The sequence below is a fragment of the Aplidium turbinatum genome, chromosome 1, assembly GCF_918807975.1.
Source record: "Aplidium turbinatum chromosome 1, kaAplTurb1.1, whole genome shotgun sequence".
Taxonomy (NCBI): Eukaryota; Metazoa; Chordata; class Ascidiacea; order Aplousobranchia; family Polyclinidae; genus Aplidium; species Aplidium turbinatum.
In genome coordinates this window covers 53,415,364-53,428,951 of record NC_137472.1, presented here as the reverse complement: position 1 = coordinate 53,428,951, position 13,588 = coordinate 53,415,364, and the positions used below count along the sequence as shown (strand labels likewise).

General features: G+C 37.8%; 1 protein-coding gene across 1 annotated transcript; it reads right to left on the bottom strand.

Annotated features, from left to right (window-relative positions):
• Positions 1 to 43: 43 nt before the first annotated feature.
• On the bottom strand, positions 44 to 10,197 carry LOC145782954 (arginine-hydroxylase NDUFAF5, mitochondrial-like). The gene is made up of 8 exons (XM_082594716.1): positions 9,968 to 10,197; positions 9,761 to 9,868; positions 4,482 to 4,633; positions 3,981 to 4,020; positions 3,797 to 3,907; positions 3,465 to 3,551; positions 827 to 968; positions 44 to 725 (listed from the first exon to the last, which is right to left on the bottom strand). Exons 1-8 carry the CDS (start codon positions 10,157 to 10,159, stop codon positions 583 to 585), a joined length of 975 nt encoding a protein of 324 aa, XP_082450842.1. The 5' UTR covers positions 10,160 to 10,197; the 3' UTR covers positions 44 to 582.
• Positions 10,198 to 13,588: the final 3,391 nt, after the last annotated feature.

Here is a 13,588-nt window from a genome sequence, read left to right as displayed (position 1 = left end):
CGAGAAGCATGTGTTCCCTTCAACATTCCCTTTTTTCAAACGCTTGAAATTAGAATCTTCCACAGTTGCCCTTATGAAATATCTTCAATCTTTTGCTTATGTTACCCGAGATGTAAATTCTTACGTTCATATTATGTTTCGACGACCGGATGTGGAAACTTTTGACCTGTTTTAAAAGCAATGCAAAAAGAGCCCGATTGTCTCGCTCTTGAATTGGACTATGGACAGCCTTTTTAATTCTCATCTTGATGCTACAATTGCCTTTTCCAGTGAACTGGCGATATGCTTGATATTCAGCGAAATGATTTTCATGTAATATTGAATTTCTGGTTGCGTTTATAACTTGGTGCCAGGTTCGATGCTGTTACTATTTGTACGTTACACTCGTATAAGCAGATAATTGTGCTGCGTGTTAACTGTCAACCCCTTTTATCAATGAGAAGTTGCGCAATAAATTGCACTACTTTGAATTCTGATCGGAATCGTATTTGGGCTTTGTGGTTAATTGAGCAGCTCAAAATGACAAAGACCAATCCGAACGTTTGCGCCGCATCTCTCGGTCGTTCAACAATCTCTGTGTCTTTATGTTTCCATTTTATTGAAACCTTTAGGGACTTCCCCTGGCTTAAGCGGTTTCTGTTGTGATTGATGAGGCTTCCAACCGATCATAAACAACATTTGAAACGTTGCAGGAACCGAATCTTGGTCAGATTTCCCGTACATTCCTAAACAAGAGGATATATACTAAAAGGTAACTTCGCGGACGGTAGGCTGAAAAAATCAAAGTCTATTCGAAAGTGCTTCAGAGAGCAATACAGTACCGTACCTTTGTATATAGAAGATGCAGCCAGGAGCGTGTCCCTATGCAACATCTTTCTGTCTATCAATGCGCTGTTTTCTCCCATTCCTTGAAGGTCTTGCATCACTTCGAACATACTCGGATAGTTGACCACAATTTGATCGAAGTCCTGCTCAGCCACAAAAAGACACCTTTAGGTATGCGAAAGGCTTATGCCAGGTGGTTGAAGATTAAAAGGATGGGAAAGCATGGGGGCCAATATCCGTGTCCACTGTCAGGCATGCCTTTAGGTTTCTTATCAAATACACAGTCGTAGCCTATGCTGTTGAGCGGTGTTGGCCAGTGACCTTTCGACTGCCGTACCAATAGGGTTGTAAAGGGGTGGAAAGTTTCCGGGAATTTTGAAGGACCCTGGAATATTGGGAATTTTCATTTGGCATTATTATGTTTAAAACATTTGTTAAATATTTCATCAATTAGAAAAAAATATCAAAAACCTATCTTAAGCATTTCTTATTTTCTTTAATTATATAAACACTAATTTGGTGTTAATTAAGAATGAGGCTTATGCACACACTTTTTCAATATTTAAAAAAATATTGATCAAATTTGGGAACACTCACACCAAGGTCCGCAATAGGCTCGCAAATAAAAGGGTGGAAAAACTTGTCAGTCAAACTTGGCATTGTTTGAGCCCTGTGCAGACAAGTCAACTCAAATCAGGGTTGGAAAAAATTATGATTTTTTTAAAAAAATCAAAAAAATCGGATTTTTTTGATTTAAATCAGATTTTTTTGATTTTTTTATATAAAAAAGCGTCGAGTCTACTTTGGGGAAGAGATCATTTTAGTAAGATGGCAGAATTATTTTTAACCCCTTAATTGATTGAAAGGGTTTGCTTTGCAAGTGTTTAATCATTTTTATTATCATATTGTAGGCTAGCCTGTCTAGTGTCTATTGCACATATTTTTAGGTAGGTGTGATATGTTGCTTTATACTAAATCATAATGTGCATATTGAGATTGAGGTACGTCTCAGACTGTCATCTCACTACACTAAGATCTTTCCTTACGTTTGAGCACACATTACTTAGCTTTTTTGCTCAACTGATGCATAGCCTACAACCAGACTGTTTGCAAAGAAAGTTTAACTGTGCAATAAAATTATGTTACCGACGTACCATACCAAAACAATAAAAGTTCAGATGACACAAAATTGCAGTTTATTTTGCATTGAGAAGTTTGTACATAAATACAAGCTCGCCAGCTTTTGCAGTGCCCAATCGATTTCGAACTTCTGATTGAACCAGACCAAAAGTGGAAAAAACTCGCTCAAAAACTATGTTTAGTGAACAACACTGTTTGTGAACTGCCTAGTAAACTAAGTTGCCTTTCAAAACATGCATAGCCTATAGTCTTAAGTATTTAAATATAACTTTTGTATTACAGAGAAGCAGTGAAACGTTTGTTGATGTATTTATTTTTATTTTAGCAAATAAAAAATCATTTGATTTTTTTAACCAACCCTGACTCAAATTGAAGTTGACTCTGAAGTCGATGACGCTGCCAGAACAGTCATTAGTACATCATCCGAAGAAGCCGAGCAGGAGGAGATGCTAACCGGCAGCAACTAGAACAGTGGTTCCTAACCTTTTTGTTGTCACGGACCTCTTTAAACAGATTATTGCAGACCCCTACCTAAATTTTGCCTGAAACTCAATAAACATATTATTGTAATAATTATGCTACTCAACTACTGTACTGTGTCATATTGCATTGCCGCTATGACTCATGCGGCAAATATCAGGTTAAACAGTTGCTCAAATAAGAAAATGAATGAATTGTTCAAGAAATGTCAGCAGTATTTGAACATTAAAGTGACCCAAAGTGCCATGCCGAAAATTTTTCAACGTAAGCAAATTTAATAGAGAAATGAAAGTAAAAGATCGCTTTTATTGTTTTTTCAAAAATTTATCAAGGTAATCATGGACCCCCAAATGCTTTCTCACGGACCCCCAAGGGGTCTGCGGACCCCAGGTTGGGAACCACTGAACTAGAACAACGACTTTGTAACTGACTCAGTACTGTTTGTCTTTGTAAAAAAACAGATTGGTGATGATTCATTTTTGGAGTTACTAAACTAAACCATGTGTTTGTATGTTCTTAAGTATTTTAGTTATACATAGTAACATAGTACTTTTATTGTAAACAGTATAAAGCCATTATTTTCCTGTTTCAACATCAAATTAAGATTGTTGTGAAAGTTTTCGAAAATTTCCCAAAATTCCCGTTAATTCCCAAAATTTGCATGGAAAGTTTAGGCTTTGAAAATTCCCGGGAATTTTGCAACCCTACGTACCAAGGCTCTCACCACTTGGTGTTGCAGCCGACATAAGCCAGATGTGAAAGATGGGATTAAAACAGACGCAAGTAAATACCGGTATTGAAAACATTTCAAAGTGTACGGTCCCACTCCAACAAAAATTTACTGAGAAAAATGGCGTTATCGGAACAGGTCCGAAAACGGATTTCTATCCCGAACACTGATTAGACAACCTCGCTAAAATATGACAAAAAAGTATGTGAGATCAGATTAATCAAGTCTCATTATACAATACATGCAGCAATGTATGACATATAAATACTGTAAGTGTTATGGCACTGACCAAGGTAACAAGATTGAAGCCAGCACCAGATACAAGATTGGCAAGCTGATGGCCTTGCATCATGGGAGAAACATGGGCGGCTATCCCCTGTGGAGTGTGGATAAACCGGGTTAGTTGTAGCTGATCACATACAGCCTTTCCATACGTGTTTCGTAATTTTTTCATTCTACCCAAAAATCTGAAAAAGCGACTGTTGCATGAAGAAAATATCGCCCAGGTTAAGTCGCAGATGTAAATCAGCAACTTAATGAAAAACCAACACAACCTGTGGAAAACAAGCTAAGATTGAAACATGATTAATTTGTCGGTGTCAGTTGAGCCTGATGACTCACCCCTTCTCTTTCAGTTTCAGCCAATTGTAGAGAACATCTCAACTCGAATAAAGTCTCAGCACCGAACATGACTCCCATGAAACAACCGTCAGGTTTGAGAACTCGCAAGACCTAAATTATAAAAAATTGAACATGAAGGAAAATACAAAGAAGCAGTAAAAATAGAAACAAAACTAGCACTGACCTCGTTAAAATATCCAGGAAGATCATTGACCCAATGCAGGCTGTAAATAGATTTAAACGCCACATGAGTTTGTTTTGTTTATGCCTCCTTTATCACTTTATCAGGTTAAACTTAAGGTGACTGTAGTGTATAAAAATTATAAATTTGTGCTAGTACCTTTGGTATTACAGTATTACTGGAACTAGCTGTTATATTTTTCTACATAATATGTACAATTGAGATGAAATCACATCTGTTGAGAATGTCATTTGTAGTTGTATTGATAATATGGGTGAATTAGTCTACTGCTTAAAATATTAATTGGTAGTTGTAAGAACTGATAATACTATTCTAGAATACATCACAAGTGGAAGAAATATTTTGGTCTCCCCCACACACTTGCAGCACTGTGCTGCACTTGCACACCCTTGCAACACAGTGCAAAGATACTTCATTCACCATCAACTATTTATTTATTGCTTCGGCCGTGGTTGCTTAAAAGGAGAAATCATACAGTCTTACCTTAGGCTACTCAAAGCCAAGTCAAAAGAGTTTTCACGAAATGGTAACTTTTCTTCATTGAATACTAGTGAAGCAGGTTGCATTTTATTAGGAAAGGAATTGACCACACACATTGAACTCATATCACCTTGGATTATAGCACCAATCTCATCCTAACCATATAGAAAGAATAAGTTAACTTCTTTCTATAGGTTTTACGAACCTATAAAAACATATTATTTACCAAACAACAAAAGAGTGCTATGCTTGCCATGTTCGTCTCTATGGAGATTCAAAAACATTGCAACAATACTGCCACAATTCTCGCTTGATCTAACACGTATAAAATTTGTAAGAAGATTGATGACATAGTTTTAAAGCAATAGCAAGCAATCAATTAAATAATCAAATAATTCTACTTTTGAGATTGTTCAGCAAAATTTTTAGGGCTAACAACAGATTTAGCACTCCAACAAGTAAACAATTCATCACATCAAACAACAGTTAACGTATTAAATTTTGATAACTTTACAACAAATGTATATCACAACAAGAAAACACGTTTATCAACAGGACCATACCAATTAACATCTTTCAATTTTTATCACAGGTAGCAAAAACGTTATTATATAAAATGTCCCAACATCTTCAATAGGTGAAGAAGGGCGTTCTTCCCGGCTATCAGCACAAGGCTGATTACTCACTAGCACAGCGAGCAGCAGTAACGCTTCGCTAACCAGAACGGTGTAGCTTCCACGCTAGCCATAGAGACCTCCAATTAAACGTTTAAGTTATTTTGGCAGCCGATTGTAGCATCGAATAGACAGCGATAGACACGTGTTTCGCCCATGAGGCTGGGCTCATCAGTATCGCACCGTATTCTTGCCACTTGAGTAATCGACCGCCGCTTTACCAGTCAGTTTAACTCTTATCTTTGTGGAAAGAAAGAGCCAACAAAACCAGCAGGTGCCTGGGTTGGGTTATGTGAAGAAGGGCGTTCTTCCCGGCTATCAGCACAAGGCTGATTACTCACTAGCACAGCGAGCAGCAGTAACGCTTCGCTAACCAGAACGGTGTAGCTTCCACGCTAGCCATAGAGACCTCCAATTAAACGTTTAAGTTATTTTGGCAGCCGATTGTAGCATCGAATAGACAGCGATAGACACGTGTTTCGCCCATGAGGCTGGGCTCATCAGTATCGCACCGTATTCTTGCCACTTGAGTAATCGACCGCCGCTTTACCAGTCAGTTTAACTCTTATCTTTGTGGAAAGAAAGAGCCAACAAAACCAGCAGGTGCCTGGGGTGGGTTATGTGAAGAAGGGCGTTCTTCCCGGCTATCAGCACAAGGCTGATTACTCACTAGCACAGCGAGCAGCAGTAACGCTTCGCTAACCAGAACGGTGTAGCTTCCACGCTAGCCATAGAGACCTCCAATTAAACGTTTAATTGGAGGTCTCTATGGCTAGCGTGGAAGCTACACCGTTCTGGTTAGCGAAGCGTTACTGCTGCTCGCTGTGCTAGTGAGTAATCAGCCTTGTGCTGATAGCCGGGAAGAACGCCCTTCTTCACATAACCCACCCCAGGCACCTGCTGGTTTTGTTGGCTCTTTCTTTCCACAAAGATAAGAGTTAAACTGACTGGTAAAGCGGCGGTCGATTACTCAAGTGGCAAGAATACGGTGCGATACTGATGAGCCCAGCCTCATGGGCGAAACACGTGTCTATCGCTGTCTATTCGATGCTACAATCGGCTGCCAAAATAACTTAAACGTTTAATTGGAGGTCTCTATGGCTAGCGTGGAAGCTACACCGTTCTGGTTAGCGAAGCGTTACTGCTGCTCGCTGTGCTAGTGAGTAATCAGCCTTGTGCTGATAGCCGGGAAGAACGCCCTTCTTCACATAACCCACCCCAGGCACCTGCTGGTTTTGTTGGCTCTTTCTTTCCACAAAGATAAGAGTTAAACTGACTGGTAAAGCGGCGGTCGATTACTCAAGTGGCAAGAATACGGTGCGATACTGATGAGCCCAGCCTCATGGGCGAAACACGTGTCTATCGCTGTCTATTCGATGCTACAATCGGCTGCCAAAATAACTTAAATCTTCAATAGGGTGGATCAAAAAAAACGAATTTTTAGGTTCAGCTTAGTGCATCTGCCAAAAGATGCAGTTTGGGCTATCTTTTACATTGGTACTTGAAAAAATATTTTTTGACCCCGTTTGACCCCTATCCAAGAGCTCTCTAGTGACCGCCGAGGCAAAATTCCTTAAATTGACTATAATTTTTTTTGTAGTGGGTGCAGGCTAGTGGTTTTGATGTCTATCCCCACTAAATCAAGTCTTGGGAAGTCATTTCTGCAGTTTAAAATCATCTATGGGCTAGCAAAATGACATCAGAGCCTTTATTCAGCAAAAATGCTTGAAAAAGTTGGAAATTTATTGTTTTTTTTTAAAAAAGGGCAAAGAAAAACAAATTCATAATGCTTCTAAAGGTATTGCTGTTAATACACTGAAGCAAACATATAAAAGCAAACAATTACCGTATGAAGTTAATAGCAAAAATGCTGCCTTTAATTTGTGCATCCAATTATCCATAGCATTACAGTAATGGACACAAAATGCATGACAACGGGTTCAGGCGAAATCAGTATGTTAGTGTTTTGTTGAGGAGCTTATATCAAATCCTGCAGACATATCTTTCTTAAAAGGAATGATGACAGACAGGACAGCCACAATAGCCGGATTTGACTCTATTTTATTCGCACGAGTCAGAAGGAAAGAAAGTAGGATTCTTAGTGCAGAAAAACGACAAAAACACTCTAAAAAAGAAACGCAAAAACTGTTTCTACTGTAGCTCTTAAGATAAGGAACTTCTCTGGTCAGGTTGTTTACATCACATCGGTGAAATCGTTGTGTCATGTATCTTTGAAGATTTGAAGCTAGAGGCTTCAAAATAACCAGAAATAAGCATCTTCATGAAACTCCGCAATAACTGGGATTCTATTCCACAGTGGCCAACTGCTAAGTACACTGGATATCAACAGCTTTTCAGTAACAACACACGATCTCATTCAGAACCTCAAAGATGACGTTGTTCAACTTGCACAAAGCAAATACAAGTTCATTTGAGGCGACTATAAATAACTTATGAACTTGTGCATTGCTTATATCAGTCCTGGTCAACAAAATGTGAAATTCTACCGTTCTGGGGCCACACACAAGGCCAGATGGATGGCCAAATTGATTCATTCCTATTAATTGGTGCTACTGGAAAATCAAATAGCTAAGTTACCTAAGGGAACTATCACATCAGTTTCACAAGTGGCTAAATTGAAAGATCTCATGAATTTAATTTCACTCGTCTACTGTATATATTGGTTTCGGTGCAGTGTTGCTGCAGATTCTCCTTGGAACTGTTTGACTATGTACAAGAACATTCTCAGATATGGAGCAGTGCATAAGTTGATATTAAATGCTGCTGAACGTAGCTTCAAACGTCAATTTTGGTATCTCTCTGCTGAGATGGTACCACTGGACTGGCACTGTTCAGCTCTGAAGTTCAGGAAGAGGAAACATCAGATGGCTGATGAACTTATACATGTAAAACCTACAGATCCTGTTTTTACACCAGCAGATCGGTTTGGCACTGCCTAGCTACGGACCACGTTTTCCATCAGAAATCAATCTGGAATCAAAACTGACAGATTTTATCACAAAGGACTCTCGGTTCTTTTTCTCTGTTTTAGAGATAAATGATGATTTTCTTCCTTTATCAGTAGAGAAATGGTCTGAATCAGAGTCGTACCAGAAAGCTGTTTACAATGTGGCTGAACAAGTGAACATGGAGTTAAACTGAGCACTGATTACCTACATTGAGCCAGAAACGAGGAACACTATCAAAACATTTACAAATAGTGGAAGCTAACAGAAAAGACACACCTAATTTGAGAAAGAGAAAAAACTAATATCCTCTTGCACAGATTAGACTAGTCGATCACATGGCCTTCTGTGACAAAATGTGTTAGTAAAAGTTTACAGTTACTGTGTACATACAGATTCAATACCAGGCTTTCATGTAGCAAACTTACTAGCCTATTGGTAACTTTCTATGTGTATTTGATCTATTTCCAGTGCGAAATTAGAATTTTAGACCACTTCCGCTCACTGGAGTTGTATTTTTAGCTATTCCAACATGTAAAAAATGTGAATTCACAGACAACTTGTATAGACAAGCATATTCTTTTAATTCCCTGTACGATAAATAGTCGAACAGGCAAAAGTTTTATGCATATTATTTTGTTGAAACATACAAATTCTGTTGTGAAGCGTGAAAATACCGGTAATTCAATATTTACTTAATGGCAAACCTGAAAATTTGAATGGGATGGTGGCCCACATAAACGTGCCCCAATTCTACTGATTTTTGGACCAGCAAAGATTCTTGGCTAGTGGAACAATCTCACAAATCTACAAGTCAATAGTACAAAAAAAAGTAAAAAAAAGGGGGTTGTGTGCACACTACCCAGGATGTGTTCAATGGGATGCTTATTCAGAAGCCAAATGCAAGTTTTGCCTGTATTAAACATCATATATATAAACTCAATTAAGTTAAGTGTGATCAGATATTTACAAACATTGAAATAAACAATATCTAAAGCTGTAATAAATGCAATAGTTAAGTTTACACTATCAAATAAATATATATGCGGCATGCAGCTGCACTATCGTATGCTTCTGTAGTCTATCGAACCTCATATCACCTCACCACCTCATTGGACTAGAGGCCAGTTTGCACACAAATGGTCACACCCTAGTGTGTTTTACCTAGGTTACACTTTTTTTAGTATTTCATCCATAAAACTGCCCAAAATATCAAAAAATGCCATTTCTTTTCCATAAAATGCCTTTTTTAGAGCAAAAATGTCATTATGCAATTTTTGCTGCCCATGCATCATTTTAGACTGCAGAAGTAACTTCCTAAGACTTGGTTTAGTGGGGTTAGACACCAAAATCATTAGCCTACACCCACTAGAAAAAGTATTATGGCCAATTTAAGGAATTTTGACTCGGCGGCCACTAGAGCGCTCTTGGATAGGGGTCAAACGGGGTCAAAAAATGTTTTTTTAAGTACCAATGTAAAAGATAGCCCAAACTGCATCTTTTGGCAGATGCACTAAGCTGAACTCAAAAATTAGTTTTTTTTGATCCACCCTAATCTTCAAGTATAATACAATTTAAAACTGAAGTCTCATAGCCATTGTATGTGTTTAGAACAACAGCGTATTGACAAAAACTTACTCACTTGGGAAGAGAAGTTTTTTGCTAAAAATCCTCTGCCACAACCAATGTCTAATGCCAATGGAAAAGATCGTTTGACATCAGCTACTCTGTCGCTGAGCAAGTAAGCAGCCTGAAAATTAATTAAATTATTTATATAATTCTCTCTTGACTAATGGATGTTAATTTTTACAAAGATATAGAAAAATATGAATGGATTAACAAATCTTACCTCTTTTTTCAGATATTCATATACAGAGCAATTTAATGAAGAAGCTGCTCTGCATCTCTGTTTACGCTTAGATGATCTATCAAACACAGGACGTAGAGCATTTTCATTACTTTTCTTTGTTATAAACCTTTTTTGACAGTAAGTCAGTTCATTTGAAACACAATATAGAACATTTTTGAATTGTCTTAACATAATGTTATTATTGTTACTAGCCCTACAGGTGAATACTGAGCTCTGTACAAACAAGAAATTTAAGTTTCTTTAACAAGCATTGAAAATATGGTAGTATCTCATTAAGGGGATCTGAGGATTTGTAAAGTCATTAAAACCACAATCGAAAAAAATGGAAGATGTCATACTCGAGTTTCACTCTTGTTTGGGATCATCACTCATCAGTGGTGCATACTGCATATCTTAGCCATGTCTTGAGAAGGAATCAAACTTCCCTAAAATAGCATACTGGACATCGTAATACAATCTCAACGGACGTTTGATTCCCACTCAAGTCGGTGAAGTTCTAGATTGCCCACCAAGTTGGAAGTTCGATTCTCGCTCAGATCCGAAGTAATTTTACGTCTGAAATTTTATTACAATAGTATTTCACCACACAACAGATTCACACTTTTTGTAAAAGTAGTTTAAAAAATCAATTCATTAACTTCTGTACGTAGCTTATACTAGGCTACTTCATAGATGTAGGCCTATAGTGCTCAGCTTACTGCCATATCGGTACCTACATCATGCATCACCTCTTATAGTACTTTTAGTCCCTACGTAATAAGTATCCTGACTTGAAATGTATTATCTTTCTTCCTTCAAATGCATAAGTGCATACTATGTAATACAACCACTATTGTTACTGAAATAACCATTCAGCATATACCGGTAGCAAAGTAAAAACTAAAAATGTTGGCTGAAAGCTTAATAACGAAATAAAGCCTATCCTCATTTGTTAACTTAATGTAGGCCTAGTAACCTAATTCGTAACCCATGCATGTTTATCTTTCTAATATTAAAACTTTTCAACACATATTGCAGTAAACATACAACAAGCAAATCCAACAATTAGAATTTGGAAAAACTATGTGATTGTGATCTTACATCAACTTTCACCTGACTAAAATTTCAGTGTTGCCACTAACGCCAAGCTTCGGTGAAGACCCGTGATGAATATCCATTGTTTTCAACCTTGTGCAAAATGTTTTTCTCCTATATTATTTGCGTTCCTTAAAAAACTCCCGTGTTGTGAACAAACAAATTGATAAATTGTTTTCCACCCAATAACCCGACCGCAGCGTCAGTTTTAAGTTGCTGTGAAGTAACAACTATTCGACATCTCCGCAATTCACCTCTATGACGAAATCTTACTATGAGTTCCCCCTTGTTGTTCTACAATCGTCAACATATTGTTGGTATTTGCCAATTTTTAATTAGTGCTTAGCTTACTGCTTACTACGTACCGTAATTACTTGCCTTTTCCTTTAATCTGAAAGTGCTTTATTTATCTCCACACAAACAAGTTTTGCTATGACACATTGTTATTTCTAAATTCAAATTCTAATCATTCTAAAAAATGCCAATTCAAAAATTGGTGTTCTAAATTTGCAATTCGAACTCACAAAGAAAGAAATTCTTTGAGACTTATTTCGTTACCTCTGTGTCAACGAGGCGTAGTTATGCTAGTATATATTATGATGTCATTGTATTTATTGTTGTATAGGCTATTATTAGTAGCCTATATATTATTATGAATACTAATTTGTAAAGAAATCATTTTATCAATGTAGCCTACAGGTAGGGTTTAGTATATAAATTATATATATTTAACTTAATTGGTTTTCCATGTTTTGTTGGTGCCAAGTTTATTTTTCACCATTTCATCTTTCTATCGCATGTTTGCACCAGTTTTAAAAAATATGCAGTGGCTATTCTTACCATATATCGTGAATATAGCCTCTGAGGCTATATGTTTTAAATCAGATTTAAATATTGCACAGTTGCAATGCCTATTGTATAATTTATTTTGTTTTATTGCTGCCGCCTTCATATCTTTATTATGCATGTAATGTGCGAGGTGACATAAAAGCCTACAACACGCCTGAGCGCATATTGAGGTCAAACGTCATGCTCGACTGAATGTGTGCAACTGTGCAATGTGCATTAGTGATGCAAGCCGCGCCGCGCCGCGCCGCGTACGCGGCCGCTTTTGACTTTTTCGCCGCGTGCCGCGCCGCGCCGCGTGGAAGGTTGAAATGACAAAGCCGCGCCGCGCCGCTTGCCGCGTAAACTTTCAAGAAATTAATTTTTCGTAAACGTAAACTTTCAAGAAATTAAACTTTCGTAAACGTAAACTTTCAACTTTTCAAGAATCAGCTATGAAACTTCAAATTTAAATTGGAAACACGGATCAGTTATTTTTCCCTTCGGAAACCCTAAGATGGAAAGCTATGCAAATGCAAATTGCAAATGGCTTGCAGTTGACAGGGTTTTAGGGCTTGCTTGTCAGGGAAGCTGTACGAATGTTTTTGGTTAGTAGCCTAGCTGATAAGCTCAGTTACCAGGCTATAGGCCTAGCGCAACTACCGCATTATTTACTATATCAGTTAGCCCAGTGAGTTCAGGCTATAAGTTTTACTCTTGTGTGTGTAGTTCATATAGCCACTGGCATTATAATTGCATTATTGCTTACAAAAAGTGTTCAAAAGTCCTGATACTGGATCCAGGAACATTCTATTTGTCTTAGTTTGTATTATGTCTTAGAACTTAGATGCATTGCTGATAAGAGAATATGATCTGGTTAGCCTGGCCAATTAGTGCACAACTGTATTGGTACTAGGTTACCAGTTATATGCCATGGATGCTTTTTCCTACAATTGACTTTCTAAACAATAACTCGTTAAAATATTTTTTTTTAATTTTGTAATTTGCGGTGTGCGGTGCGGTGCAGTGTCAAAGTTCCAGATAAATTGCGGTGTGCGGTGCGGTGCGCGGATAGATGAGTCAGTTGCGGTGCGGTGTGCGGATAAAAATTTTGGGTTCGCTGCATCTCTAATGTGCATTGCCTCAGACCAAGGTTGCCAGGTTGGCCTTTTTGGGGCCAATATTCAGAAATTTGGCCTTTTTGAAAGCCAGCTGGCTCCCAAATTTTGGGTTGGCTCTTTGGCCCTTTTTTGGCCTTTTTCAAAACCGGTTGGTTCCTTAAATTTTAGTTTGGCCCTTTAGCCTTTTTTGGCCCTTGTTTGCAGGGGTGCATTCCTAAAATTTTTTTGGGGGGGCTCTAACACTTAGCTGTGTTGTTATAGACAAAGTATGTATAAGTAATCGGTGTAGGTTAGCCAACAATGTTTACCTTTTTTAAAAGGAAACACTGTTCAGTATGTTTTTACTTCTGAACATCATGTCGAAAAACAACCCATGCTAAAACATAGCTTGAAGTATAGAAAAAGGTAGAAGCAACAAAACGTGGTTGAATCCGATATAAAATTATAAGTTTGAAATTTGGCTTGGTTGCTACAGTGCTACACTGCAATCTCCTTTGCTTTTTTTTTTACTGCGTAGGCCTGCTCTTGAAACTCGATTTGCATGAGCTAATTCCAATCTCTTAACTCAATTGTAAACTTA

What these genes read in the sequence shown, in the direction of transcription:
- LOC145782954 (XM_082594716.1), bottom strand. Translation starts at nt 10,159, where the DNA reads ATGTTAAGACAATTCAAAAATGTTCTATATTGTGTTTCAAATGAACTG. An exon ending in CAAAAAACTTCTCTTCCCAA is followed by an intron (nt 4,634 to 9,760) that starts GTGAGTAAGTTT and finishes CTATATGGTTAG; the next exon opens with GATGAGATTGGTGCTATAAT. An exon ending in TTCCTGGATATTTTAACGAG is followed by an intron (nt 3,908 to 3,980) that starts GTCAGTGCTAGT and finishes TTTATAATTTAG; the next exon opens with GTCTTGCGAGTTCTCAAACC.